The sequence below is a fragment of the Pelodiscus sinensis genome, chromosome 3, assembly GCF_049634645.1.
Source record: "Pelodiscus sinensis isolate JC-2024 chromosome 3, ASM4963464v1, whole genome shotgun sequence".
NCBI lineage: Eukaryota > Metazoa > Chordata > Testudines > Trionychidae > Pelodiscus > Pelodiscus sinensis.
The window spans coordinates 4,430,742-4,456,710 of NC_134713.1; the positions used below are offsets into that span (position 1 = coordinate 4,430,742).

The 25,969-nt window shown below is 43.0% G+C and overlaps 1 protein-coding gene across 6 annotated transcripts in view; it reads left to right on the forward strand.

Moving 5' to 3' along the window:
• KIF13B (kinesin family member 13B) overlaps positions 1 to 25,969 on the forward strand; it is a 178,716-nt gene that overhangs the window by 41,326 nt on the left and 111,421 nt on the right. For 5 of the 6 annotated variants that reach the window (XM_075923255.1, XM_006135585.4, XM_025190999.2 and 2 more), the window contains exons 3-6: positions 20,766 to 20,778; positions 21,449 to 21,509; positions 24,638 to 24,730; positions 25,417 to 25,597. In XM_075923255.1, the coding sequence (XP_075779370.1) occupies positions 20,766 to 20,778; positions 21,449 to 21,509; positions 24,638 to 24,730; positions 25,417 to 25,597 (348 nt within the window). The remainder of the gene's footprint in view (positions 1 to 20,765; positions 20,779 to 21,448; positions 21,510 to 24,637; positions 24,731 to 25,416; positions 25,598 to 25,969) is intronic. The other variant, XM_075923256.1, reaches the window with a different exon arrangement.

Below are 25,969 nucleotides of genomic sequence, written 5' to 3' on the forward strand. Positions count from 1 at the left end.
TTGCCAGATAGAGACTACTCCATAAGGATGAGTTTTAGACACCAAGTCTCTGTCCTTAATGGCACAAATCACTAAGCTGCTTGAGTGTCTCTGTGAATGCTCCACTTCAGGTGTTGGTGTGTGTCCCTGCACCTTTGATATAAAAAATTCAGTAGCAGTATCTGGCCGGGTCACACTTGTGCCCCATGTTGTCACGTATCTAGCACTTGCATCATGACCCCTCTCAGTTCTAGGGTTGCCAGATGATTTAACAAAAAATCCTGAACATCTCCTAACCCCCCCCAAAAAAACACCAGGAAAAAATTCTGTTGAGGGGGAAAAAAATGGGGGGGAACCAAAAAGGCACTGTGCCTTTAAATAGCCCTGTGCTCCTCATGCCCCCGCCAGACGTGGCAAAGGAAAATTGTCCCCACCGGACTTCCGTCTGTGGGAAACAGGAAATACCAGACATTTCACATGTCCTGTATTTTCTGGTTTGTTTGTTTTTTTTAACCAGATAACAAACTCTCTAGGCAAAAGTCGGACACCGGGCAATCCTCCTCAGTTCCCTCTTAACCATCCTCAGCTCAGAATCGTGGCTGCTGATGTTATTACTCTGTAGAATATATAGGTCTATTTATCTTTTTTCTTCCTTTATTTTTCACAAAAAACTTTTTTTTAAATGTATTTCCTACCTATACCGTACTTCATGCTTACCCTCAGGGCAGAGCCCTCATAGCTCAAGCCATGCCTGGTTTCAGACACACTTTCCTGCCAGCAAGTGATCCCTGTATCTGACGGTCACTCTCAGTTTCTCCGATGCGTCAGTTACTCAATGTTACTAATATAAAGTGCTGCCTTTCAGTCTCTCAGCAGCACTGCAAGTGCACTCCAGAATTCTTGCAGCTGTGGCAGTGCATCTCCTTAAACAAGGACGTTTGTTTATTAAAAGCTCCGATTCAGGCAGCTGGACGTTACGAACAGGACACTCTACCTCTTCCTGAGACTGCGTTACAAATAAACATACAAAAGTGAACACTAAGCTCCGTACAGAAGATAGACTTCATTGGGCCCTCTCTCAGCTTTCTGGAAGCTCAGGCATCATTACCAATGAATAGATTCATCACTCGAACCAATCTCATTTCTTCATCACCAAACATTCCACACATATTGGTACGAACTTCCCTCCAGCTATTAGCACACATGGCAGCAAGCATATTCATGGTATGATGTGTCTTCATGTGCACAGTCTGCAAGGCTTTTTAAGAACTGTGTACATGTCATACAAACACGGGCTAAACAGACACCTTGAAATGCCGATCAAAATCAGGCTATTCTGGTGGATATGATATTTGACCAAGGAAATGGCTCTTAGGCTTGTCCAGAATCCACAAAAATTGTATGACTTCTTTCGAGGATGGGTTTGAGGCATTGACATAGGTGAAAGAGAACAACCGAGAGGGGGAAAGAGGACTGCACATCACTTATGCAGAAATGTGAACTGCTTTTGAAGCATAGAAAAAAACTGATGTTCTTCAAAGACAGAGAACCAAATCCTGAAAATGCAAGCAATGCTGCAGCCCTGTATTTAACCAATATACTAGCATTTTAATAGTGTTGTGTTGGTCTGTTACAATGCGATAAGCATCTTTTTGCACTATTATCCATTTTGATCCAAGCTTTATTCCCATCTGTCACTGAATCTGGGTCTGAATCTGAATCTCGATTTCGCTCGTTTGTCTCAACAGTTGGTTTTGCCTTCAAAACAAGCTCTCAATGTAGGTCAGAGCCCCTCCATGTAAATCTGTAGGTCTTAGCTGGCATCTTCAAATACGTTGGCTAACACAATGTGGCGTTGATTTGGCTGTGCACAGTGCTGGTTCTGCAACACAACTGAGGCGGCAGATAGTGGCAGTAATGGTTCATCAGTAATTTATATAAATTATATACTTCGTCAGATGCATGTAGTGGAAATTTCCAGAGGCAAGTATAAATATGCAGGCCAGAATCAGGCTAGAGATGAGGAGGTGGATCCAATCAGGGAGGATGAGGCCCACTTCTAGTAGCTGATCTGGAGGTGTGAATACCAAGAGAGGAGAAGCTGCTTTTGTAGTTAGCTAGCCATTCACAGTCTTTGTTTAATCCTGAGTTGATTGTGTCAAACTTGAAGATGAACTGTAGCTCAGCAGTTTCTCTTTGAAGTCTGGTCCTGAAGTTTTTTTTGCTGCAGGATGGCTACCTTTAGATTTGCAATTGTGTGTCCAGGGAGATTGAAGTGTTCCCTTACAGGTTTTTGTATGTTGCCATTCCTAATATCTGATTTGTGTCCATTGATTCTTTTACGTAGGGACTGTCCAGTTTGGCCGATGTATATAGCAGAGGGGCATTGTTGGCACATAATGGCATATATTATGTTAGCAGATGTGCAGGAGAATGAACCAGTGATGGTATGGATGATCTGGTTAGGTCCTGTGATGGTGTTGCTGTTGTATATATGTGGGCAGAGTTGGCACCGAGGTTTGTTGCATGGATTGGTTCCTGAATTAGAGTTATTACGGTGCGGTGTATAGTTGCTGGTGAGAATGTTTCAGGTTGGTGGGTTGTCTGTGGGCAAGGACTGGCCTGCCTTCCAAGGCCTATGAAAGTGAGGGATCATTGTCCAGGATGGGTTGTAGATCACTAATGATGCGCTGAAGAGGTTTTAGCTGAGGATTGTAGTTGATGGCCAGTGGTGTTCATAAAATGAGGTTTACCACTGTCAGAAAAACTGCCACGTTATTTCGATTTAATTTCGAAAGCACGGCAGCAGTTTAGACGCAGGTGAAGTTTTTTTTAAAAAAGGCCACTTTTTCTGAGAAAAAACCTGTAGTCTAGACGTAGCCTAAATTGAAAGAGCTTATTTTGAAATTTGGCGCTGTGTAGACAGTGCCAAATTTCAAAATAAGGCACTATTGTGAGAAATCCCTTAACCCTCGTGGAACAAGGGTTACAGAGATGCCGGAATAGCATACCCGCCATTTTTGGAAATAGCGGGCTCTTTTAAAGATGCGGTGTTGCTATTTCAGGATACTTTGCAACACAGTCTTAGACATATCCTTAGTGTATTGAGCTTAACTGGCATGCTTTGTTTATTTTGGCTTAGTAACTTATTTTCATCTGTCTGTTTTCACTTGCAATCACTTAAAAATAATTTTTTATATTTAACTATAAAAAGTAGGATTTATCAAACCTAGTGTAAATATTACCTGGGGGAGCCACAGCTATGCATATCTCTTATTGCTAGAGAGCAAACTTTATGAGATACCTCTGTGTAAAACTTTTATGCGGAATAAGACAGGTTTATTTGGGGGGTTTGGTCCCTCTTGAGGGCTGTGTTCCTGGGTGCTTTCAGGTCCCGGTAGCTGAGCCCTCCCAGGGCGGAGTTGTTTCAGTGCCTGTTAGTCTGCCCGGGTGCTGTTACCACAACTCTGTGCCTTTGGTGAAGGAGACCAGAGCTGCTGCCCCAGCAGGACAAGAAGGTGGGGTGCACCCAGAGGGCAAATAGGCTGGCTCGATGGTCTGATCATCGCACTGGGCAACAGCCCAAAGGGGGATCTCTGTGCTCCAGCCTGCCACAGTGGTGGGTTTTAGGGTTTCTCTCCCAAATGCTTCTCACCCCACCCCCAGAATACATCCTGTGGTAGGGTTGTGACTGGGTAGGCGGTTAACCAGTTACTTGGGAAGCATCACCTTTAATTTGCATCCAGGAGTGGCTCGCAGCCCACCACACAAGGAGGGCTGCTCCAGCTTGCCAGGCCCACCGCACTACAGGTGAGGGGGGAGAGGGGGGCTGGTGTTGGCCCTGTATGGGGGCCAGTGGGGCTGGTGTTGGCCCTGTATGGGGGCCAGTGGGGCTGGTGTTGGCCCTGCATGGGGGCCAGTGGGACTGGTGCTGGCCCTGCATGGGGGCCGGCAGAGCTGGACTGGAGCGGTACCCCCCCATCCTGCTTAATCGGTTAACAGATTAACCCTAAGGTTTAATTGGTTAACTAATTAAACACGATTTTATATCTCTATTCCATGGACCTGCCCAGGGAGTGGGTGGGGAGCAGAAGAGGCTGGTACCAAGTTGGAGCACTTCTGTCCCCTACTATATATTGCCAAATGCTTGTGAGCCAGCCAGACCTTGGCTCACCCCCTCCACTAACCTCTTCTATATTCACACAACTCCTTCCTTTCTCTCTTCCACCGTCAGCTGCCAGTATGGCTCCTTTAAGGGGCTTTCCCTCCCATTCGCTCTTAAGCAAACCAGCTTAATTTGAGGGGCAGCTGGCCCTCGCAATTCCTGCCTGATTATCTGAAGAATGGTTTGGGGTTTAAAAGTACATAATTTGAAGTTAGAGGATCTGGATTCTCTTTCTGACTGTGCCACTAAGTTTATTTTTAGCTAACATCCTCAGGGCCAAGTCCTGCTTGCCTTCTGTGGATGCCACGTCTAATTTCAGTGGATCAGCCAGTGTGGATAAGGGGAGAAGGATTTGGCCCCCTCATGCCACAGTCATGGCATCAGCTATGTGGCACTTCAAAGTGAATTTAATACAGTTGCCAGTTATGGTAAGCTCATTTAATAAACATAGTGTGTTTGGAGGAGAAAGGAGCTTATTAAACGGTGTCTGCTTTTTAAAATGCAAAATAGTTTGCCACAAGTCTCTCAGCCTGTGTGATGAGTGTCTGTGTTCACTTGGGTTGTAGAGTTCCCAGTGTAGCGTTGAGAATAACGTTCCATGAATGCCACTTCGTTTGAGAATGAAAAGGTTGGGGTCTGCTTAATAAGCTTTGTGCATGTTTGCTAGCAGTTTTCTTTTCACTTCTTTTGAATGCCTGTTGCTTTTTATCCTGCACTGTTCTGCTCATTTCAGTGAAGTGAATTGGTACTCAGACAGATTTCTCTTACTAGTGTATTTTAAGGGAGGGAAACTCAGAGAGAGCAATTAGGAAGCCCCTTTTTAAAACTATTTCAACTAATACGGTTTTACCTTTGATAAGAAAGGACATAATGTAAAATATTTACAAAAACTATTACGACAGTTAAAATAAGAAACCGTTAAAAAAAAAATCTGTTCTTAAAAACGGTTTTCTCACACACTCTCCTCTTTGAATTGTTTATAGCAGTGGTTCCCAACCTTTTTAATACTGAGGACCGGCAAACCCATTCGCAAACCTTTGGCAGACTGGTATAATTTTATTTACATATTTGCATATTTATGGTGCAAATAATGAATATGCAAATGTGCAAATAAAATATTACCGGTCTGCCATAAGTCCTGGCTCCCAGAGCCTCCAGTGCCAGCCCTAACCCCTAGAGCTCCCAACCCTGCCACTGACCCCAGAGTTTCCTGCACGGAAACCCCACCGTGCCAGCCTCCTGTTCTAGAGCCAAACCTCCAGTCTCCATATTAGCCCCATCCCCAGATCTCCTGTGTCAGCCCTGCCCCCATATCTCTCCCCACTACTAGCCCCATCCCCCAGAGTCCCCCAGTGTCAGCCCCCCACCTCTTAGAATCCCCCACCCTCAGAACCCCCCAGCACTAGCCCCACCCCCAGAGCCCCAGTGCCTGCCCCGCCCTCTCACCTAGCCCTGCACTGCCTCCCAGATGTCAGGTGAGCGCTGCTGCCTGGGTCACGGCTGCTCTAAGGCTTCCGTGCCAGGCTCCACAACACCCACTCACCATGCAGCAAAGTGCTCTTCCACGGCCGGGATGAGACCCCACCCCTGCCCACACTGGTTGGCTGAAAGGCGGGGCAAGACACCCCTTTCCCAACAGCTATGCTGAGAGTTGTGTACCCCAGCCCAGCAGTGGACTATGGCTCGGCGGTTGGGAGCCGCTGGTTTATAGGGCCTAATTGGCCTGAACTGGACTAAGCTGGTGGTTGCTTCTAAATTCAAACTGATCATGAAGCACCTTCCGGTGCTACTTCACCCACCAGTAAGTTCTCCTTATAAGCTTCACAGCCATAGTTGGAGTGGGAGGAAGGATAGAGGAAGAATTGTGAAAAAAGTTAGTCTTCATTTGGAAAATTGCGACCAGTGAATTCATCTGGCAATAGCAATTGTGGACATGTAGGTTTGCCTGGGGTCTCTCCTGCACTAAGGATGTTAAATTGAGGTTAATTGACTAGTCGAGTAGTCGATAGGCAGTTTCGCATTCCTCCTTTGAAATGTACAAGTCCCCAGCGGGTGCTCTTGTGCATTTCAAAGCCATGGAGCCCGGGATCAGCTGACCCCAGGTTCCGCTGAAATGCTGTCTGGAGCCCAGGATCAGTTGTGGAGTCCCCAACTGACCCCGGGCTCCGGCTCAGCTGTGCGGCGCTGCCCCTTTAAAATGCCTCCTCGATGTTTCAAAGGGGCTGTGCCGCACAGAACGCTGAGACGGCATTTTAAAGGGGAAGTGCCCCACAACTGAGCCCGGGATCAGCTGTGCGGTGCTGCCCCTTTGAAATGCTGCCTCTGCGTTTCGAAGGGGCAGCGCCATGGAGCCCAGGATCAGCTGGGGAGTCCCCGTCTGACCCCGGGGTTCTGAGCAGCATTTCCCCAGAACCCGGGATTAGCTGGGGAGTCCTCAGCTGATCCCAGGCTCCAAGGCATTTCAGCGTTTTAAAGGAAAATGCAGGACTATGTAGCACTTTAAAGACTAACAAGATGGTTTATTAGATGATGAGCTTTGTTGGCCAGACCCACTTCCTCAGATCAAATAGTGGAAGAAAATAGTCACAACCATATATACCAAAGGATACAATTAAAAAAATGAACACATATGAAAAGGACAAATCACATTTCAGAACAGAAGGGGCATGCGGGGGGGGGGGGGGAAAGGTAAGTATCTGTGAGTTAATGATATTAGAGGTGGGGAAAGGTAGATGTCTGTGAGCTAATGGTATTAGAGGTGATAATTGGGGAAGATATCTTTGTAATGGGTGAGGTAGTTGGGGTCTTTGTTCAATCCCCCCCGGAGAGTGTCGAATTTTAGCATGAATGACAGTTTAGAGGATTCCCTTTCAAGTGCAGATGTAAAAGGTCTTTGTAGCAGAATGCAGGTAGTTAAGTCGTTGAGACAGTGTCCTTTCTGGTTGAAATGGCAAGAAATTGTTTTCTTTGTGATCCTGTCTGATATCTGTTTTGTGGGCATTAATCCTTTGGCAAAGTGTCTGAGACGTTTGTCCAATGTACATAGCAGACGGGCACTTTCGGCACATGATAGCATAGATTATATTTCTGGATGCGCAGGAATATGTGTTCTTGATCTTATAACTCACTTGGTTAGGTCCAATAATGGTATCAGCAGAATGAATATGTGGACAAAGCTGGCAATGGGGTTTGTTGCAAGGGAAGGTACCAGGGTTGGTATTAGTGTGGTATGTCCTGTGGTTGTTGGTAAGAATCATCTTGAGGTTAGGTGGTTGTCTATAGGAGACTATGGGTCTGTCTCTCCCAGAGCCTCTTGGAGTATGGTATCCTGATCCAGTATAGGCTGTAGTTTATTGATAATGTGTTGGACAGGTTTAAGTTGGGGGTTGTAGGTGATGACAAGTGGTGTTCTATTGTTGGTTTTCTTGGGTCTGTCTTGAAGTAGATGGTTTCTAGGTATTCGTCTGGCTCTTTCAATTTGCTTTTTTATTTCTCCGGGTGGGTAGTTGAGATTTATAAATGCTTGGTAGAGATCCTGAAGCTTCTGGTCTTTGTCAGTGGGATTAGAGCAGATGCGGTTGTATCGAAGGGCTTGGCTATAGACGATGGATCGTATGGTGTGTTCTGGATGGGAGCTGGAAGCATGTAGGTAACTGTATGAGTCGGTGGGTTTTCTGTAGAGAGTGGTGTCTAATTTTCCATTGTTTATTTGTACTGTGGTGTCCAGGAAGTGGACCTCTCGTGTAGAATGGTCCAGGCTGAGGTTGATGGTGGGGTGTAGGTTGTTGAAATCTCTGTGGAATATCTCCAGTGTTTCTTGGCCATGCGTCCAGATCATAAAGATGTCGTCGATGTAGCGTAAGTAGAGAAGGGGTAAAAGGGGATGGGAGTTGAGGAAACGTTGTTCTAGGTCAGCCATAAAGATGTTAGCATACTGTGGGGCCATGCGTGTACCCATGGCTGTGCCTCTGATCTGGAGGTATAAGTTGTTCTCAAACTGGAAATAATTGTGGGTGAGAACAAAGTTACATAGGTCTGCTATCAGGTTGGCAGTGGTGTCCTCTGGGATAGTGTTTCTAATTGCTTGTAATCCGTCTTCATGTGGGATGTTGGTGTATAGAGCTTCTACATCCATGGTGGCAAGGATGGTGTTATTGGGGAGGTTATCGATGTTTTGTAGTTTCCTTAGGAAGTCAGTAGTGTTTCGGAGATAGCTGGGGGTGTTGGTTGCGAAGGGTTTGAGAAGAGAGTCTACATAGTTGGATAGACCAGTAGTGAGCGTGCCAATACCAGAGATGATGGGACGTCCAGGGTGTCCAGGTTTATGGATCTTGGGAAGCAGATAGAACAATCCTGGTCGGGGGTCAGAAGGTGTTTCTGTGTGGATTTGTTCCCGAGTAGCTGTGGGGAGGCTTTTAAGGAGACAGTGTAGTTTCTTTTGGTATTCCGAGGTGGGATCAGAGGAGAGAAGTTTGTAAAATGTGGTGTTCGAGAGTTGTCTGGTTGCCTCCTGGTTATAGTCGGCCTTCTTCATAATGACCACAGCACCCTCTTTGTCAGCTGGTTTGATTATAATGTCCAGGTTGTTTTTGAGACTCTGGATGGCATGGTGTTCAGCGCGGCTGAGATTGTGTGTCGCTTGTTGTTGTTTGCGAATAATGTCAGTCTGTGCGTTGTTGCGGAAGCTTTGTATATAGAAATCCAGATTGTAATTCTGACCATCGGGGGAGTCCATATAGAATTATTTTTCCTTTGGTGTTGATAGGGGGGATCTGGTAGGTCAGGTTGATGTTCATTGGTGGTTCGGAAATATTCTCTGAGGCGGAGGCGGCGAAAAAAAGCCTCAAGGTCACCACAAAATTGTATCCAGTTTGTGGGGGATATGGGGCAGAAAGAGAGACCCCGGGACAAGACAGACTCTTCTGCTGGATTGAGTTTGTAGCTGGAGAGGTTAACAATATTATCCGGTGGGTTGAGGTAGTTGCTGTTGTAGCCAGTGGTATGGAGCAGGTTAGAAAGTTTATTGTCTTTTCTTCGTTGTAGGGAATAGAAGTGTGTATAATAGATTTCTTGTCTGGTGGAACAAAAGTCTTGCAAGGTGTCAGTCGGTGTGGATGTTTGTCTTGAGATGAGACGCTCTAAGTTAGAAATGTCATTCTTGATGTTTTTCTGTTTCTTGTATAAAGTACTTATCAGGTGATTTCTTAATTTCTTGGATAGTGTGAGGCAGAGTCTTTCACTGTAGTCAGTACAGTATGTTGATCTTAATGGATTATTCACTTTCAGTCCTTTGGGTACGATGTCCATCTTCTTGCACTTGGATAGAAAGATGATGTCTGTCTGTATCTGTGCAAGTTTCTTCATATGGTTGATGGATTTCCATTCCAAACGGCTAAATGTAGTGCCTTGCATGTAGAATAGTAATAGAAATTTGATTTGAGGAAGTGGGTCTGGCCCACGAAAGCGCATCATCTAATAAACCATCTTGTTAGTCTTTAAAGTGCTACATAGTCCTGCATTTTGCTTCAGCTACACCAGACTAACACAGCTACATTTCTATTAGCGTTTTAAAGGGGCAGTCCTTAACAGATCAGGTATGCGACGGCTGCCCCTTTGAAGTACCCCTACTTCCCCTCCTCCCCTTTGCTGCCTGTATCTGATAGAAGCAGCACAGGGGGGAATCAACTAGTCAACTAGTCGACTGACTATCCAATAAACATTTGTTTATCAGATAGTTGATTAGTCGACTAGTCCTTTACATTCTTATCTGATACCTGGACTCTGACTTACAGAGCCATTGGTGGAGTTGCTTTGGTGAGAACTGTGAGCTTGTTTTCTTACAACTGGATCTTCATTCTGCAGCTGGAATTTCACAAGCCAGAGGAACATTCACAGGAAAGTTATAGAACAGTCCTTAACCTTCCATTGAATTTAGATTTTCATCATAACATTATCACCAGAGTAACTGCACTCTTGTGAATTGGCTTGCTTGAAGTTACACACAGGATGCATTTCGTCACTGGTAACTACAGATCACTAGTAAAAGGGGGAAAAAGGTTTGACAAAAGTATGAAAGGTTTTTTTCTAGTGGAAATTTGGGTCTTGTCTACAGGCAGTCCCCGGGTTACGTACAAGATAGGGACTGTAGGTTTGTTCTTAAGTTGAATCTGTATGTAAGTCGGAACTGGCGTCCAGATTCTGCCGCTGCTGAAACTGACCGCCAGTTCTGACTTACATACAGATTCAACTTAAGAACCCCAAGCTTCCCCAAGTCAGCTGCTGCTGAAACTGATCAGCAGCTGATTCCAGGAAGCCTGGGGCAGAGCAACTCTGCCTCGGGCTTCCTGTAGTCAGCGCTGGTCAGTTTCAGCAGAAGCTGACTTGGGGACGCCTGGGGCAGAGCAGCTGGGGTGCTGCTGGGTTGCTCCAGTAGCACCGCTCCTCGGCGCTACTGGACCAACCCAGCAGCACCCCAGCTGCTATGCCCCAGGCGTCCTGATTCAGCCACTGCTGAAACTGACCAGCAGCGGCTGAATCAGGACCTGGGGCAGAGCAGCTGGGGTGCTGCCGGGTTGGTCCAGTAGTGCCCAGAGCGGCGCTGCAGGACCAATCGGCAGCGCCCCAGCTGCTCTGCTCCAGGGTCCAAAACAAAAGCCTGGTCTGCTGGGGGGGGGCACACTAGCCGCGCCCCCCCCCCCCCCCCAGCAGACCAGGGACACGGAGCAGAGCCGCAGCGGCAGCGGAGTGCCGCGCCTCTGAGGCTTTGCTCTGGCAAAGTCTCAGAGGCGCGGGACCCCCCCCCACTGCTGCTGCTCCAGTCCGGGTGCCTGTGGTCTGCTGGGGACGGTCTCCAGCAGACCAGGGGCACCAGAGCAGCTTACGAACGGGGCTTTCTCGCCCCGGAGCTCGCAGGTAGCAATCCGCTACCTTGACCTCCGGGGCGAGAAAGCCCCGTTCGTAAGTGCGGATCCGACATAAGTCGGATCCGCGTAAGTCGGGGACTGCCTGTATACCTCTTTTCACCCTAAAAGTTTCTGTGAATGACTAGAAAAGTGGTAGAATTGTGACACGGTCTCTGTAAGTGAAACCTGATTGAGAAGTAACAATTTTTATAGAGAATTTTGTTTAATACTTGAGGAGAACATCTGAAAAATGTAGAGCCATCCGTACTGATACGCAAAACACACAGCCGTGGGGGGCACCATAACATTTGGGGTACCAAATTGCCCCAAATTACATGGTGCCCTATATAGCTGGGTGCTGTGCATTGTCTCTGGCAGCCCCCAGCTGCAGCCCCCAGCTCCAGCCCCCCACTCACTAGCGTGGGCTGGAGAACACGAGACAAAAAGTGGCAGTTTCCCCTTGAAAGCTCCACTTCTTTGTGGCAGGCTGCAGAGTCGCCTTCTGCTCTTCCTGCCCATACTCGCACCTCTCACTGCTGCCTGTGCCTCTCACATGCTTCCCTGCAGCTGCAGGTGAGCCTCCCTCCCTGTCCTGCTTCAGGGTTACCAGCTCACACGTTCTGGTATGGGAGAGTTAGCAGTCCTAGCTCCTGCCCCCCATAAATTCTGCCCCCATAGCCACACTGCAGAGTGGCAGCACCCCCCATGGCATGGAGTGCCTGTGCTGGGCAGCATAGGCCACCATTATTGATAGGGGTGGCGCTGGAGAAATGCAATAGAAAATATTCTTTTATGACTGAATGTCTTATTTAGTCCTTTTCTATAGACCAGAAATAGTTCAGTCACTTATGAGATTTTGTAGTCCTTCAGGAAAAAGGAATGGTAGACTTGAAGTTCATGATATATTTTTTTAGCAGAATTGGGAGACTTATTTTAATGTATTAAAAAAAGGAAAAAAGCTGCAAAGACAGGGAAAATTTGGGCTTGCACATCATCTTTGAGTGTCAAGCATTGCACTGTTCCCATTTTAAATTAATTTTCTACTAGAATTGCTCTTGTACAAACCATAGGGGCAGTTTTGAAGTCTGTCTATATAACATAGTGATAGAGATGTAGCCGTGTTAGTCTGGTGTAGCTGAAACAAAATACAGGACTATGTAGCACTTTAAAGACTAACAAGATGGTTTATTAGACAATGAGCTTTCGTGGGCCAGACCCACTTCCTCAGATCAAATAGTGGAAGAAAATAGTCACAGCCATATAACACTTAGCCTTCACTCTTTTTCTGTGTAAGTAGCAGATGTGGTAGCTCAATAGTTCATGCAGGGAGGAAGCATGGTCTGTTTCGAAAACAGGATCTGAAGTTGGGAGACCTGGATTTCTGTCTGGTTCTGCTATTAATTCCTTGTGACCTGCAGAAAGCCAGGGCTAGAGGCTGAGTTTTCCGGTTTGTAAAATGAATATACAGCTTGGTGTGATAGTTTCAATTTACCTGTTCTGCAGAAAAGCTTCCGAGTGCTCCCCTATAATCCCAGTTATACTCCCCAAACGATTGGTTACTTGTAAACTGGATGCCCCCTACAGGTTATGTTTCCCGGTGTGCCTCTTGTCCGTTTCACTGTCAGCATTTGGCTCAGACTGTAGATAGGCCTCTGTTGTGAATCAGGAAACAGATACATGATGAACAAACATCTCTTCCGTATTCCTTCTCAGGAGTGTATTTATCAGCTTCTGGTGATCTGCCATAACTCACATACTTTAAGAACATAATTCCTTAAACATTATCCATACATAATTTGCAAAGGTTATGATGGCCTGTGGGCTGTTGGCTCTTTGAAGAGTCCCTACATGCCTCCCTTTGGCAAATTTAATATGCATTTATCTGATTCAAGGGATTCCTGCAGAATTCTGACACCCTGTTTCCTCTGTCAAGAGATTCCTGAGTCACACCTGGTTCTTTAAAAAAAAAAAAAATAAAAAAAACGAGAGACAGAGAGAGACCCCTCCCCCCAAAGCCCTACTAACGTTGTTTAAATTAAGAGTATTATATAAATGTATTTTACTAGGCAATAATCCAAGTCACAGGAAAGACATTGAGTACTAGATTGTAATCTCAAAAATAAGCAAAAAAAAATACCATTTGCTTTATTAAGAGGAAGAGAGGAAAGCATAAAACAAGGTCTTTTAAAAACACATTAGTGGATGCAGGCTTCTGATGCTGAACCAGTGGAAGAAGTAAAAACAGGTTGACTGTCTTTGTGCTAATCCTTCCATCCATTCTTCTGTGCCCTATCCTCCTTTCTGATTTGTGAGTGAATGAAAAACCTTCATGCTGCCTTGCTTAGGCTTGGGCTATGGATTGGTTTGTACTGGTACTGTGGAACTATTTTGTTTAACATGAATGTGTTTAAACCTGACTAGGTATACTGGTACAACTGCTACGGTGAATACAGTTATATTTGTATAAAGGTGCCATATAAAACAATACAATGTATTTCCCTTCCTTTACATTAATAAGCTAAATTGGTGTAAGCAATACACCTATAAGGATAACCCATATTAGGAAAGGCAAAACTATGTAGCACTTTAAAGTCTAACAAGATGGTTTAATAGGTGATGAGCTTTCATGGGCCAGATCCACTTCCTCAGATCATATTCTTGAAGAGAATTGGCATGACCATATATACCAAAGGAATACAATGAAAAAAGTGAACACATTATTAAACTGACAAATCAGATTTAGTACAGAATGTGGGGTGAGGGGGAAGGAGGAAGGGAATAGCTATTTGAGTCAATGAATGGCTAATCAGGAGTGATAAGTGGGAAGCTATCTTTGTAATGGTTAGGGTAACCTCCCTCCGTCCCCCTCACCCCACGTTCTGTACTAAATCTGATTTGTCATTTTAATAATGTGTTCAATTTTTTCATTGTATTCCTTTGGTATATATGGTCATGCCAATTCTCTTCCAGAATATGATATGAGGAAGTGGGTCTGGCCCACGAAAGCTCATCACCTATTAAACCATCTTGTTAGTCTTTAAAGTGCTACATAGTTGTTTCTTCTGTTTTAGCAAGCTCAGACTAACATGGCTACTTCTCTATTACCATATTAGGAAGGCTGTACTGCTTTTACTATACTGGTATAGTCAGTAGTACGACTTTTGTGTATAGACAAAACCTTATTTTTCCTTGTAAATGATTTTTCAATGATGGTTCTTGTGACCTGCATTTTTTGGGGAGTATGTTCTGTAGTGTAGGCCTATGTGGGTAAATGATTGCTTTGTAATTTTAGTGAGCAGTTATTCAGTTACATTACAGACCACTCTGGGCTATATCCTGTATATTAAGGAATATTTTTCCATGCTATCATTACTTCTCCAGTATTGGAGTCTTCAACCCATTGTTTTTTTTAACTAACTTTATGCTGATTTAGTGTATTGTGCACTAAGGAACTATAGTAGTTGCTGGTATTGAGAAATTGTCAGAATTCCTCCAGCATTTCCCTTTTAGTCTCATCCCCACAAAAGTCCTATGCCGTTGCTTTTGGAGTTGATGATTTCTGCTGATGGATTGGCAAAGGGACATTTCTTTTAAGTAAGTAATCTTTGCAGTTGTCCCAGAAACAGACATTTGTGCCCAGACCCAGGCCTCTGATCTTTTCATTGCCATGTGGAACTTTTCCACTATCCTTAATCTGCTGTCTACGTTTGAGATTTTTCATGTTTTTTAAAAGCTAGCCACAGCAACATTTATGGAATTTTGTGATAATTCGCAATAAAATTAAGTTTGGATTGTTCAGTACTAGAGTGCTCTGAGGCATAGCAGTTCACCAACATCTAAATGTCTACTAACAAAAGAATAATATTTTAATCTTTTTGTCATAACACAAGCGTTCTGGTTTGGTCTAAGAGCTCAGATGTGATGCTGGACTAAGCAGATTACACCATACTGAGACGAATAATTCAGAAAATGTATCTTCAACCAGATAATACTAGGCCGTGTCCAGACTCAGGGGTTTTTTCGGGAAAAGTAGCCTTTTCCCGAAAAAACTTCCCCTGCGTCCAGACTCAAGCCGCGTTCTTTCGAAATTATTTCGAAAGAATGCGGCTTTTCTTTCGATGGCGGTAAACCTCGTTTCACGAGGAAGAACGCCTTCTTTCGAAAGTTCCTCTTTCGAAAGAAGGCGTTCTACAATGTAAAGAGGCCGTCTTCAAAAGAGAGCATCCAGACTCGCTGGGTGCTCTCTTTCGAAAAAGCGGATTTCTCTATCGAAAGATCCGCCTGCCGTCTAGACGCGATCTTTCGAAAGAGGCTCTTTCGAAAGATGCTTTCGAAAGAGCCTCTTTCGAAAGAAGCCTGCAGTCTAGACATAGCCCTAGGGACCTACAAAACTGTTCTTCTATGACTGCCTTTGAAAAGTGAACTAGTAGAAATGTAGTCCTTTCTGAGTAGAAACTAAGTAACTTCAAATTTATGCTTGGAATGCATTGCAGCTATGAAGGAATTGAAGTAACAGTGATTTCTTTTGTTTTTGCTAGCTAAAAAAATTTTAGGATTTGAACTGCATATAAACTTTCACATTACCCTGGGTTTTCTGCTTTGAAGAGCATATTTAGTTCTAGACAGGAAAACTTGGTCAAGTGCACAAGAGAAACATTCTCCCCGAATGTTCAGTTTTAATGTGAAGACATACGTAGATGGAAGTTTTTATAAGATAATTAATACCTATGGGAGAGAGTGTGGTTCTAGGGTATTGATAGCCAGGATTCTGGAATGCTATTGTGCCTTAGTTTACCTATATGCAAAACTGGAAGAGAAATGTTTATAAAAAATGAAACGTAACAGCCCTTTTGATGTACTTTGCAATCATCTGAAATGTGTTATAGAATATTTTATTAAATGCAGTTGGTTGGAGAAACCTGAAGCGTTCAGTTTCTGGTTGGCTGGTGGACACTTCTGTTCTCAGGCATATCTTGCTGCTATTACAACTCTAATTGTATATCCTTTAGTATCATTGAGAAACAAGAGGAAAAATCATTGTAATGAAATCCAGTAATGTATGCTGGGCATAGCAAAATATCCCCTCAATTAGCCATTCTGTTTTCTTGGAGTAAATGATTTTGAAAGATGTTGACAAATAGTTTAACCTAATCTGTTACTTGCCTTCCACTTAAGCCTGGAAATAGAGTCTGCAGCTGGTATCTAGACAGTGAAGTTTCAACCTGAGAATGTATCCTCATATCTGTTGGGACTTCTTAACATTTTGTGTATTTTTTTCTGAACTCCTTCATCTGTTGATTACCCAGAGTAAGAAAGGGCAAGGTGAACTTAATCCTGATAAAAAGATCTGCTTCAGATGGACTATAGCCAGCTCATTTATCTCAAGGCCTTCTCTGATACAAACTAGCTGTATCCAGGCCAACAAAGCTCAAGCTATCTGTATAGTCTGTGTCTTGGCATTGGTAGGGATATTCATAGGTTCATTGGCATTGCTAGGGTGTTTATACCTGGATACCTTACCTGCTTCTCGTAAATTGGAAGCCTGTGTGGATGGATGGTGAAATACAAACTTAACTCACATTAGGATTTTACATATCTGATGAAGTGGGTTTTACACATGAAAGCTCATGATCCTATATATTTGTGTCTCTAAGGAGCCACAGGTCTACATGTTTCTTTTAAAACCCACAAGTCCATCATCACACCCATCAGTGAAGTACTGCAAAAAGCAATCCAGTAAATCTTTGCCACTATGAACCATTCTCAATACGTAGTAAATTATTCTTTACATTTAGGTCTTCTCTTTATGTACAGACAGATTAACAATAATTGAGGCTACGAACAGTACAGATATAATGTGCATATGGATATTTCTAAAGAGAGCAAGGTGCTTATTTAGTATCAGCCCTTTAATCTATATTAAGCTTGATGTTTTATGCAGCCTAGTGTAATCCCTCTTCTGAAAACTACAGATGTGATGTATGACTTTTGAAATTATATCCTTATTGCTACTTTAATCCAAACACTGAATAATATGACTTCCAGCAAGGTCTGAACGTTTAAATACCATGTAATAACATAATCCAGCCTTGAAATTCAGACAGGATAAACAAACGTAAATGCTTCTAGATTTCTAGCAGACTAATTTCTTCTCAGATTCAAACTCAGGCCCAGATTTGCAAAGGAAGTGAGAATTTTTGGATGGTACCCGTAGAAATACTATTATGCCTTTAATTTAGATAAGAGTTCCTATGAGGAAGAACCTCCAGTAAAGTAGCATAAACATTTTAGACACCGGAGAGCCACATGAAATGTAAATGTGCTTAATCTATTTTTGAATGTTCTATAATCTAATATGGGGATTCCCTAGAGCAATGTTTCTTAAACTTTTTAAGACCGAGGAACACAAAACAATTTTTTTTATGGGGAACATAAAGAATTATTTTGTTGAGCAAAAAAAAGGAGGCTTGCCCCTTTAAGGGTGGCCATTCCCCAGGGAAAAGTTGTTGCCCAAAAAACAAAAACAGCAAAAAGGCATGTCCCTTTAAGGGCAGCCATTTGAATTCTGTTCTCTCTGCAGCACACCACCGACTGCCTCGTGGCACACCGGTGTGCTGTGGAACACACTTTAAGAAAGGCTGCCCTAGAGGATCACTCCCCATAATTGTATTGCCTCCCCATAAGTTTCTTATGTCAGGCTCCCTTGTCTCTGCTCAGCGGAAGAGTGATATAGGGTGTCAAGTGCCACTATCCAAATGTGGGCGTATCATGCTACCTGTGATGAACACTATATCCAAGCTTTGGGTTTTTTTGGCAGACAAACTGTTGTTGTTCTCTTGTCTTCTTAACCTTGGCTTTGATGGATATTTGGCAGTACCAAGACTGAGTAACTCTCTTGACTTAAACATGCGCCAACCTGCCGGAAGAGTCACACTCTGATTCTGCTCCTAACCCAAGGCTGCTGTCATTGCTGTTTAGTCAGAAAAAATGGTGATATAAGATCTGAATCAGAGCCAAATGGAAAAGATTTTCTCCACAATGGATTGAGAGGCATACCTTAATTCTTTAAGACAAAACCAGTGACGCAAAAATAACGATGAATTTAAATTAATTTCCCAGCCTGTAAGACATATGAAATAAAGTTGGTTTTTTTTGCATATCATTACCTTCTTTTCACTGCCAAAAGAAATAAATATGATGCGTCAAACAGTTTTCTGATTTCATTTGTAAGGTTCTAGAGAGAAGGCTGGCTTTTTCCAAAGCTATGTATTTTTTTATAATTTTCAAGTCTCTTGTATGTTTGGGGGGGGGGGCAGGTGCTGAAGGGAGAGATTACTTAAATTGATGCCCATCTACATATTAATTTTTTTAAATCTGATGTTCTCATTTTTTACTGTATTAAATAATATGGTGCCATATTTTCTTGATCAACCAACCTTCCTGAAAACATTTATTCCATCATTTCTTGCCTGGAGAAAAGTGCCAAGAAAAGTCACTTTAGAGCCTGCTGATTGTGTAGATAGCCCTTAACCTAGGTCCGAGACACTCAGGAAATGGCTCCTTTTCTCCAGTCACCCTTTCAAGGCAACCTAAGTTGGCTAGGTTATCAATAGAGTCTTGAGACTTAGGTCAGAACTGGGCATGGGTGTGCATGGACAGAGGCTGTGTCTATATTTAAGCCTGTATAGGTCTGTCACTTTAGTTATTCCGCCTCTAAGAAGTAATACTAGGTTGACAGAGGTACTGTCTATACGGCGAGTTATGTCAAAATAGCTACTGCGCTTGGGTGTGGCTTTTTCTCACACTTGAGAGACTTAGCTATGCCAGTATGTGTTTTCAGTGTAGAGTCCGTGCACTTCCTTCTGAGTCAGACTGCTAGAGTTCTTCTGCTACTGTTTTCAGGCCTCACTACAAGACGCTTCTGTTCATTTCTTATGACTAAGGCCCTACCAATTGCCCTGCTGTGAAATACATGACAGACCATGAAATAAGCCCTTCTGTGTGGAATCTGATTTCCCCATGCTTCTGGGAACATGCCATCTAGGGGCAGGAGAGGCAGATAGACACACTGGGCCCCTTGGCGAGATAGGGGCAGCCCTGCTGTGTTCCTGGGAGGGGCGGGGCTTCGGAAGGGGCAGGGCCGGGGGTAGCTAGCCCGTGAGACTGCCCAGAGCGTGCCATGCCCTGTGCCTCCAGCCATTGGAGCCATCTGGAGTGTGCCATGTGGTGCTCTGGCAATGATTTAAAGGGCCCAGGGCTCCAGTTGCTGGACTGGACCCCGGAGCAGTTGCCCCCTTTATCCACCCTAGCCCTGTCAGTGGGATTTGGCCCCCTTCCTCTGCGTGCACACTCTTGATGGGGAGATCTGACCTACCTCCAGAGACAGCACAGAAGTGTAGGTGGTCGACTCTCACTTCTGTGCTGCAGCAGCCCTGGAGCTGGGCATGGGACGTCCAACCTCCACAGGTCCACCTGCAGCTCGGGCATCTGGGTGCTGGGTTTCTGCGCCCCTGGGCTAATTGCCACTGGCTAGTGCTGGATGCTGGGATCCTCCATCTGGGGCACTTCCAGCAACACGAGCCGATCAGATTCACTTCCACTTCCAGGAGCCTCCTGCTGCAGGAACAGAGCGCTGCATCTGAGAAGGCATCACAGAAGTGAAGGTGGCAATCCGTGTTCTCTCTAGCTGAGCACTTGGACGGCCACCCAGGAGAGATTCAAATGCTGCCCAGCTGATTAGCCAAACACCCATAGTGCCCACAGCCAGCAGCATGTGTGTCTACTGGTGATGCACATTTACACATGCCTCGGTGCACACAACATTTATTCCTCACCTAGATGGAAAAAATTAGAGGAACATTGGTGGCAATCCCATGATTCCCTGCAATAGCTTTGACTCTCCTGTCCACCCCCTCCCACTCATTTTTGGGATTTGGACCAATGTTCCCTCTAATCTTTTCCATACGTGTGTGGATTTTTTCCATCCATGTGCAGAATATTTTTTTATGTACACAAGGGTCTGTGCAAATGTGCACCACCCATAGCAACAAAAAAATCTAGCTCTGGGCATTCTGCCACTCACCTGGCATCTGAATCTCTCCCAAGCGCTGCTGATTAATCACCTGTGAAACTATGCTTAAAGGGAACCTTCTGGTTACATTGTGAAATTTTAAAATCTAAACATCGGAAAGGGTGAACTTGACCAATTTAAAAACATGATGGCTGTGAAATTGACCAAAATGGACCGTGAATTTGTTACGGCTCTACTTATAATTATATTATCTCTATCACTTTTTGCATTTTCATAGTGTCTATTAGCCCTAGTCATTAACAAACACCTTGTTGCACTAAGTACGTCCTGAGAGAGTTTTGTTGATATGGTTGACTCCTTTAAGAATTAGGCTTAGATTGATGTGATTTTTTTTTTTTAAGCTAGGTTATTATGGAGAGTATCCCAGATACTGCTTTTTGAAAGGGTGCTTCATAAACTTTAGTTCCCCTATTGGACAGTGATTTGGAACATGAAACTGAAAGGGGATTTATGGAGATAGTGAAGTTTCTTAGCATCAATGTATAATGTTCAGTTTAATATTTTATCAATTGTATTTCTCGGAATTGAGAGCCCTATAATTAACTGTATTTTTGTCTGGGTTTTTTTCCCCCCTCACATATGTCCCTTCTTATTTGTCACCTGATGATGATTCTTCTGGGAACTGCAGGAGCCAGCCAAAAGTAAGTTTTTTGTTTACACTTTAAAACAGTTGTGAAAAGCTGTGGTGTATCACTTGTTTAGCTTTCAGTTATCCAAATATTTACCCTTTTTAAAAAGTGCAGTTGATCAGCTGTTGTTTCTCCAAAGAAAAACAAAACACCAAACCACATGCTCTTCAAAGAATCTCTTTGCCTCAGAAGACCATTGCATGTCTCTAGCCAAAAAAAGTCACAGAAACAAATGAGAACATAGTTAGCATTGAGGACTGTGAATGAATAGAATGTTTGTTTTAAAGCATTTTCTGTTATCTGCATTAGAGCAAACTCATTGCTACTGCCTTACATTCCCTTCATTTTTTGCATTTTGTATGCAGCAGCCTCTTATCTCCCCTTCCCACCTTCAAAATTTTAGTTTATTGGCACATCTATATAGTAATGACTTATTGTTTTAAACAATGTGTAAATAGAACTGGTAAAATAAATCCTGTAAAATTACAATAAGTCAATTGGCTCAAATTTGATAAAGCACAAAAAAGGAAAGCAAATTAAGGTGGTGTTTTTTGGAGGAAGGTTAGACTAGCATCAAAGGATATGTCAGCTAGCCACCTATATAGCTAATAAAAGAAGGAAACCTTTTTTGGTTTGATTTGATTGTAGTTTTAAGAAGTCTTGTTGGTTTGTTTTACTACAGGTGTTTGCATACGATCACTGTTTCTGGTCTATGGATGAATCTGTAAAAGAAAAATATGCAGGTAATACTGTAGCTTTGTGATTGCACTCTGTTTACACACAGCAATGAAAAGGAAAGTATCTAATTACAGTCATGTATTTGGTAAAGGTCAAAGACCATATAGCATGGAAAGCCTTTTTTCTGTGTGGTTGCTCATTGTCAGGAGAGAAACCAAAGTCTTAAAATTGCTATGTTAATCCTTCCTTCTAGTCAAACCTAACATTTAGAATAGTGGCAGACAGCCAATCAACGTGCATTACAATCTATACAATTTGATGACTGTAACTAATTTGCCATTTTGATTGATATACAATATCTCCATTAAAACACTTAATTCAATATGATTTAAAATATTTCGGTTCCTATTTCTGCACATAATTTGAGAATCAATGCCAAGTACATCTTTGTGGTAAAGCTTCCCCACACCCAGGCCAGTTCAGCAAAACAAGTAATTTCACTGTAGTACCTTTCAGAACTGGAGCCTAAGTCTTTAGTGGAGCCTAAAGGCTGTTTGGTGGTTTAAAGGATCCAGTTCTGCTCCCACTGAAGTTTTATTGATTTGAATGGAAGCAAAACTGGGCCTTGTACACCCAAACGTAGGCCCATATTCTACAAAACTGAGCTGTACATGAAGAAAAGCCCTTAAATGCTTTTGAAAATTTTTACCCATAGTATGTCATTTTTTCAGACCTTCAATCCAAAGAAAACATGGCCCCATTCTGTAATCAGGCAAAATTCCTATTAACTTCAAATACAACTTTGTTCGGGGGTGGGGGGAGGAGGACTGAAGAGCAGGCCTTAAATTTATAACAGTATATGTAAGTTATTGGACTACTTTGGTTATTGGTTGAAAGAAAATTTTTAGGGAAGAGAGCTTTTTGAGAGAAGAGCTCTGAATATTTGATGTATGATTTATAGTATTTTGCCATCTGCCTATGTGTTATATAATTATCTGACACTTTCTTTGACAGGGTAACAAGTTGTGTGGATGGGGTGGGAAGCAGTAGATGTGATGCATCTAGAATTGAGTAAGGTTTCTGATACTATCTCTCACAACCGTCTCATAAACAAACTAGGGCAGGATAGCATAGGTGAAACTGCTATCAGGTGGGTGCACAGCTGATTGGAAAACCATACTCAAAACTAGATATCAGTGGTGATATGCCCTTCCAGCTTTATTAAGTAGGGAGCATCTCATGTGTATTCTGGCTCTATTCAGTATCTTCCAAAATGATTTGGCTAATGGCATAGAGAGTACACTTACAAACTCTGCAGATAGTGCCACACCGGGAAGGATGATAAATATTTCAAAATGGATCTTGACAAATTGGAGAAATTATCTGAAATGCAACAAGGCCAAATGCAAAGTACTGCACTTACAAATAAGAAGCAGTTGTACCAATACAAAATGGGAAATGACTGTCCGGGAAGGAGAGCTGCAGAAAAGAGTCTGGAGACTACAACAGATCAAAACCTAAATGAATCAACATGATACTGTTATAAAACATTTCACATCATTCTAGAATGTGTCAGCAGGAGTGCTGTACCCAAGAATTCTTCTGCTCTACCCAGCACATGATACTATTATAGAGCACAGGCCCCTTCTGGACACCATATTTTGGGAAAGATTTGGACAAAGTCCAGAGGAGCTCAAGAAAAATGATTAAAGGTCTAGAAAACATGGTCTATGAGGAAAATGTTTTTAAAAATTGGATTTGTTTAGTCTGGAGAAGAGAAGATTGAGAGGGGACGTAATAGTGGGAAATAGGTCAATGGAGGGATGATAGGAGTTACTATAGAGAACTTTCTGGGTGTCTGGCTGGTGAGTCTTGCCCACATGCTCAGGGTTTAGCTGATCGCCATATTTGGGGTCGGGAAGGAATTTTCCTCCAGGGTAGATTGGCAGAGGCCCTGGAGGTTTTTCGCCTTCCTCTGTAGCATGGGGCACAGATCAAGCTGGAGGCTTCTCTGCATCTTGGGGTCTTCAAAGTATTTGAAGGCTTCAATATCTGAGATATAGGTGAGAGGATTATTCTAGGAGGGGTGGGTGAGATTTTGTGGCCTGCACTGTGCAGGGGGTCAGACTAGATGATCATAATGGTCCCTTCTGACCTTAAAGTCTATGAGTAAGTCCTCAAGTACATAAGAAAGAGGCTGTTATAAAGAGGAAAGTGATAAGTTTTTCTCCTTAACCATTAATGTCAGGACAAGAAGTAATGAGTTTAAATGGCACTAACCTGATATTCAGATTAGAATTTAAGAAAAACTTCCTGTGACTGTAAGGATAATTAAGCACTATCCAGGGAGGTTGTGGACTCTGCATTATTGGAAGTTTTTTTGACAGGTTAGACAAATACCTCTTGAGGTAGTCTGGGTAATACTTCATCCTGCCTCAGTGCAGAGAACTGAATTAGATGACCGTATCAAGGTCCTTTCCAGTCCTACATTTCTATAATTGTGATTCACTGTACTACTACTTTAAACAAAATAAAATTGTCAAACTTTTTTCCACTCTAGGAAAAGGTGAATAGATTTTAAGGATGGCTAGTTTTACCCTCTACTCATTACAGTAGAAAAACTGTCTTCTATGTTGCTGAACTACATGCCTTATACTATGTTTCTCTCCAACTTGATTATGCTATTAAAGCTTTGCAGAGAAAAGACCAAAGTGATATGGCAGTCTTTTGCTATATTTTCACCTATTTCACAGAATATTGTAAAGTACACTTACTAATAGACCTTAAAGTATTACTTTGACAACTGCAGTTTAATTTTAAATGAACAACCTACCATTTATGGGTCTGTCTTTGTTTCACTAATGCACAACATTGTGTGGTTGTCAATAGATGGTAACTGAGGTTCTAATGGGTCTGAGAAACATTAATAGTGAATACAGAACCAGATTCTAGTTTAATTTTACAGCGATATAAATCTGGACCATAGACTTCAGTAGAATTATTCCAGGTTTACATCCATTATCCTTCTCTCAAGCCACCTTACTGTCGCATTGAGATACATTATGGAAGGGGTATACTTTTTTCATACAGTTTTTTTTCTTTTCGCCTGATTTGGAATCTGAAGGACATGACTGTAAAAAGAAGTTATCACAGTTGTTATCATTTTTAACCTGAACCTCACTTTTTTTTTAAGGTCAAGATGTTGTTTTCATGTGCCTTGGAGAGAACATTCTTCAGAATGCCTTTGAGGGCTACAATGCATGTATCTTTGCCTATGGACAGACAGGTACATTATTGCAAAGTATAAAATGCAGTGGTGATGAAAAGCATGTGTTGTGGCCAAAATAACTGTTGTTTGGCCAGCTTGGTGACATTGCTAGGTTTTTCCCCCGATATAGCAATATAGATAAGATGTGGGTGGGGTTTTTTTCGTGTTTGTTTTTAATATTGATTGGGGGCTGAGAGGAGAAGGCATTTTGGAATAATATTGGTAAATTTCTGGTGTCCTGTTTTCCCATGCTGTAGATAAGTGTCTCCTGTCTGTGATCGTGACTGTCCTTGGGGTTGTTGCATGTTTAATGTTTTGTAATAGAAGATCCCTGACTGTGCATTTAAATAGTCATCGCTCATCATTTTTTAATTTGATAAACAATGATGGCTTGGCTTATTCGTTTGGCTGACTTGCACTGTGCAGGAGTGGAACTCAGGTAGGCATTACATTGATATCCAGGATAAGGATGCTCCTCCAAGTCCTTTCAGTTAATTTAAGTAGCTTGGCTTTTCCTTTGAGCTTTATTTAAGAAGCAGGCTGTCCTTTAATTGGTGTTTTGGCTCCTTTACATACAGAAAATTGTGTTTAAAGACTATTCAACGAAAAGTTTCAAACCATTCTTTGCCCTTTACTTCCCCCTTATCCCCTTCACCCCAAAAACCCCCAATATAAAAGCACTAATGCTAGTTTCAAATGCACAGGATCTGGAAAATCTTACACAATGATGGGTACGGCCGACCAGCCTGGATTAATCCCAAAACTCTGCAGTGGTCTCTTTGAAAGAGCACAGAAAGAAGAAAACGAAGAACAAAGTTTCAAAGTGGAAGTGTCCTACATGGAGATTTACAATGAGAAAGTTAGAGATCTCCTTGACCCCAAAGGGTAAGCAGTACAAATGGAGAGGAGGCTTGACCATGGACTCTTGTTTCTGTGACCTCAAGTGGTCTCCCTATCTTGCCCTAATAGACTCCCTCTCAGGCATCTATCAGGTACAAGACCTAGCCCTGTTATGGGATAGTGTTGTGTTCCTGACCACCCCTTCAGCCCCTCACCTCCAGATATCTGCTTTGTTATTATTTAAAGACCCAGCATATGCCAAACAATTACCCTAGTGCTCAAATTGACTTTCATGAAGTGATATGCAGGCAAATGCCAAGGCTGCATGTAGAGACGGGTAAGTTTTTGTCTAGTGCACTACAATGCTTGCTTCCTGCTCCGAATGGTAGCTACAGTGTCTCATCATATCTGTTGCTT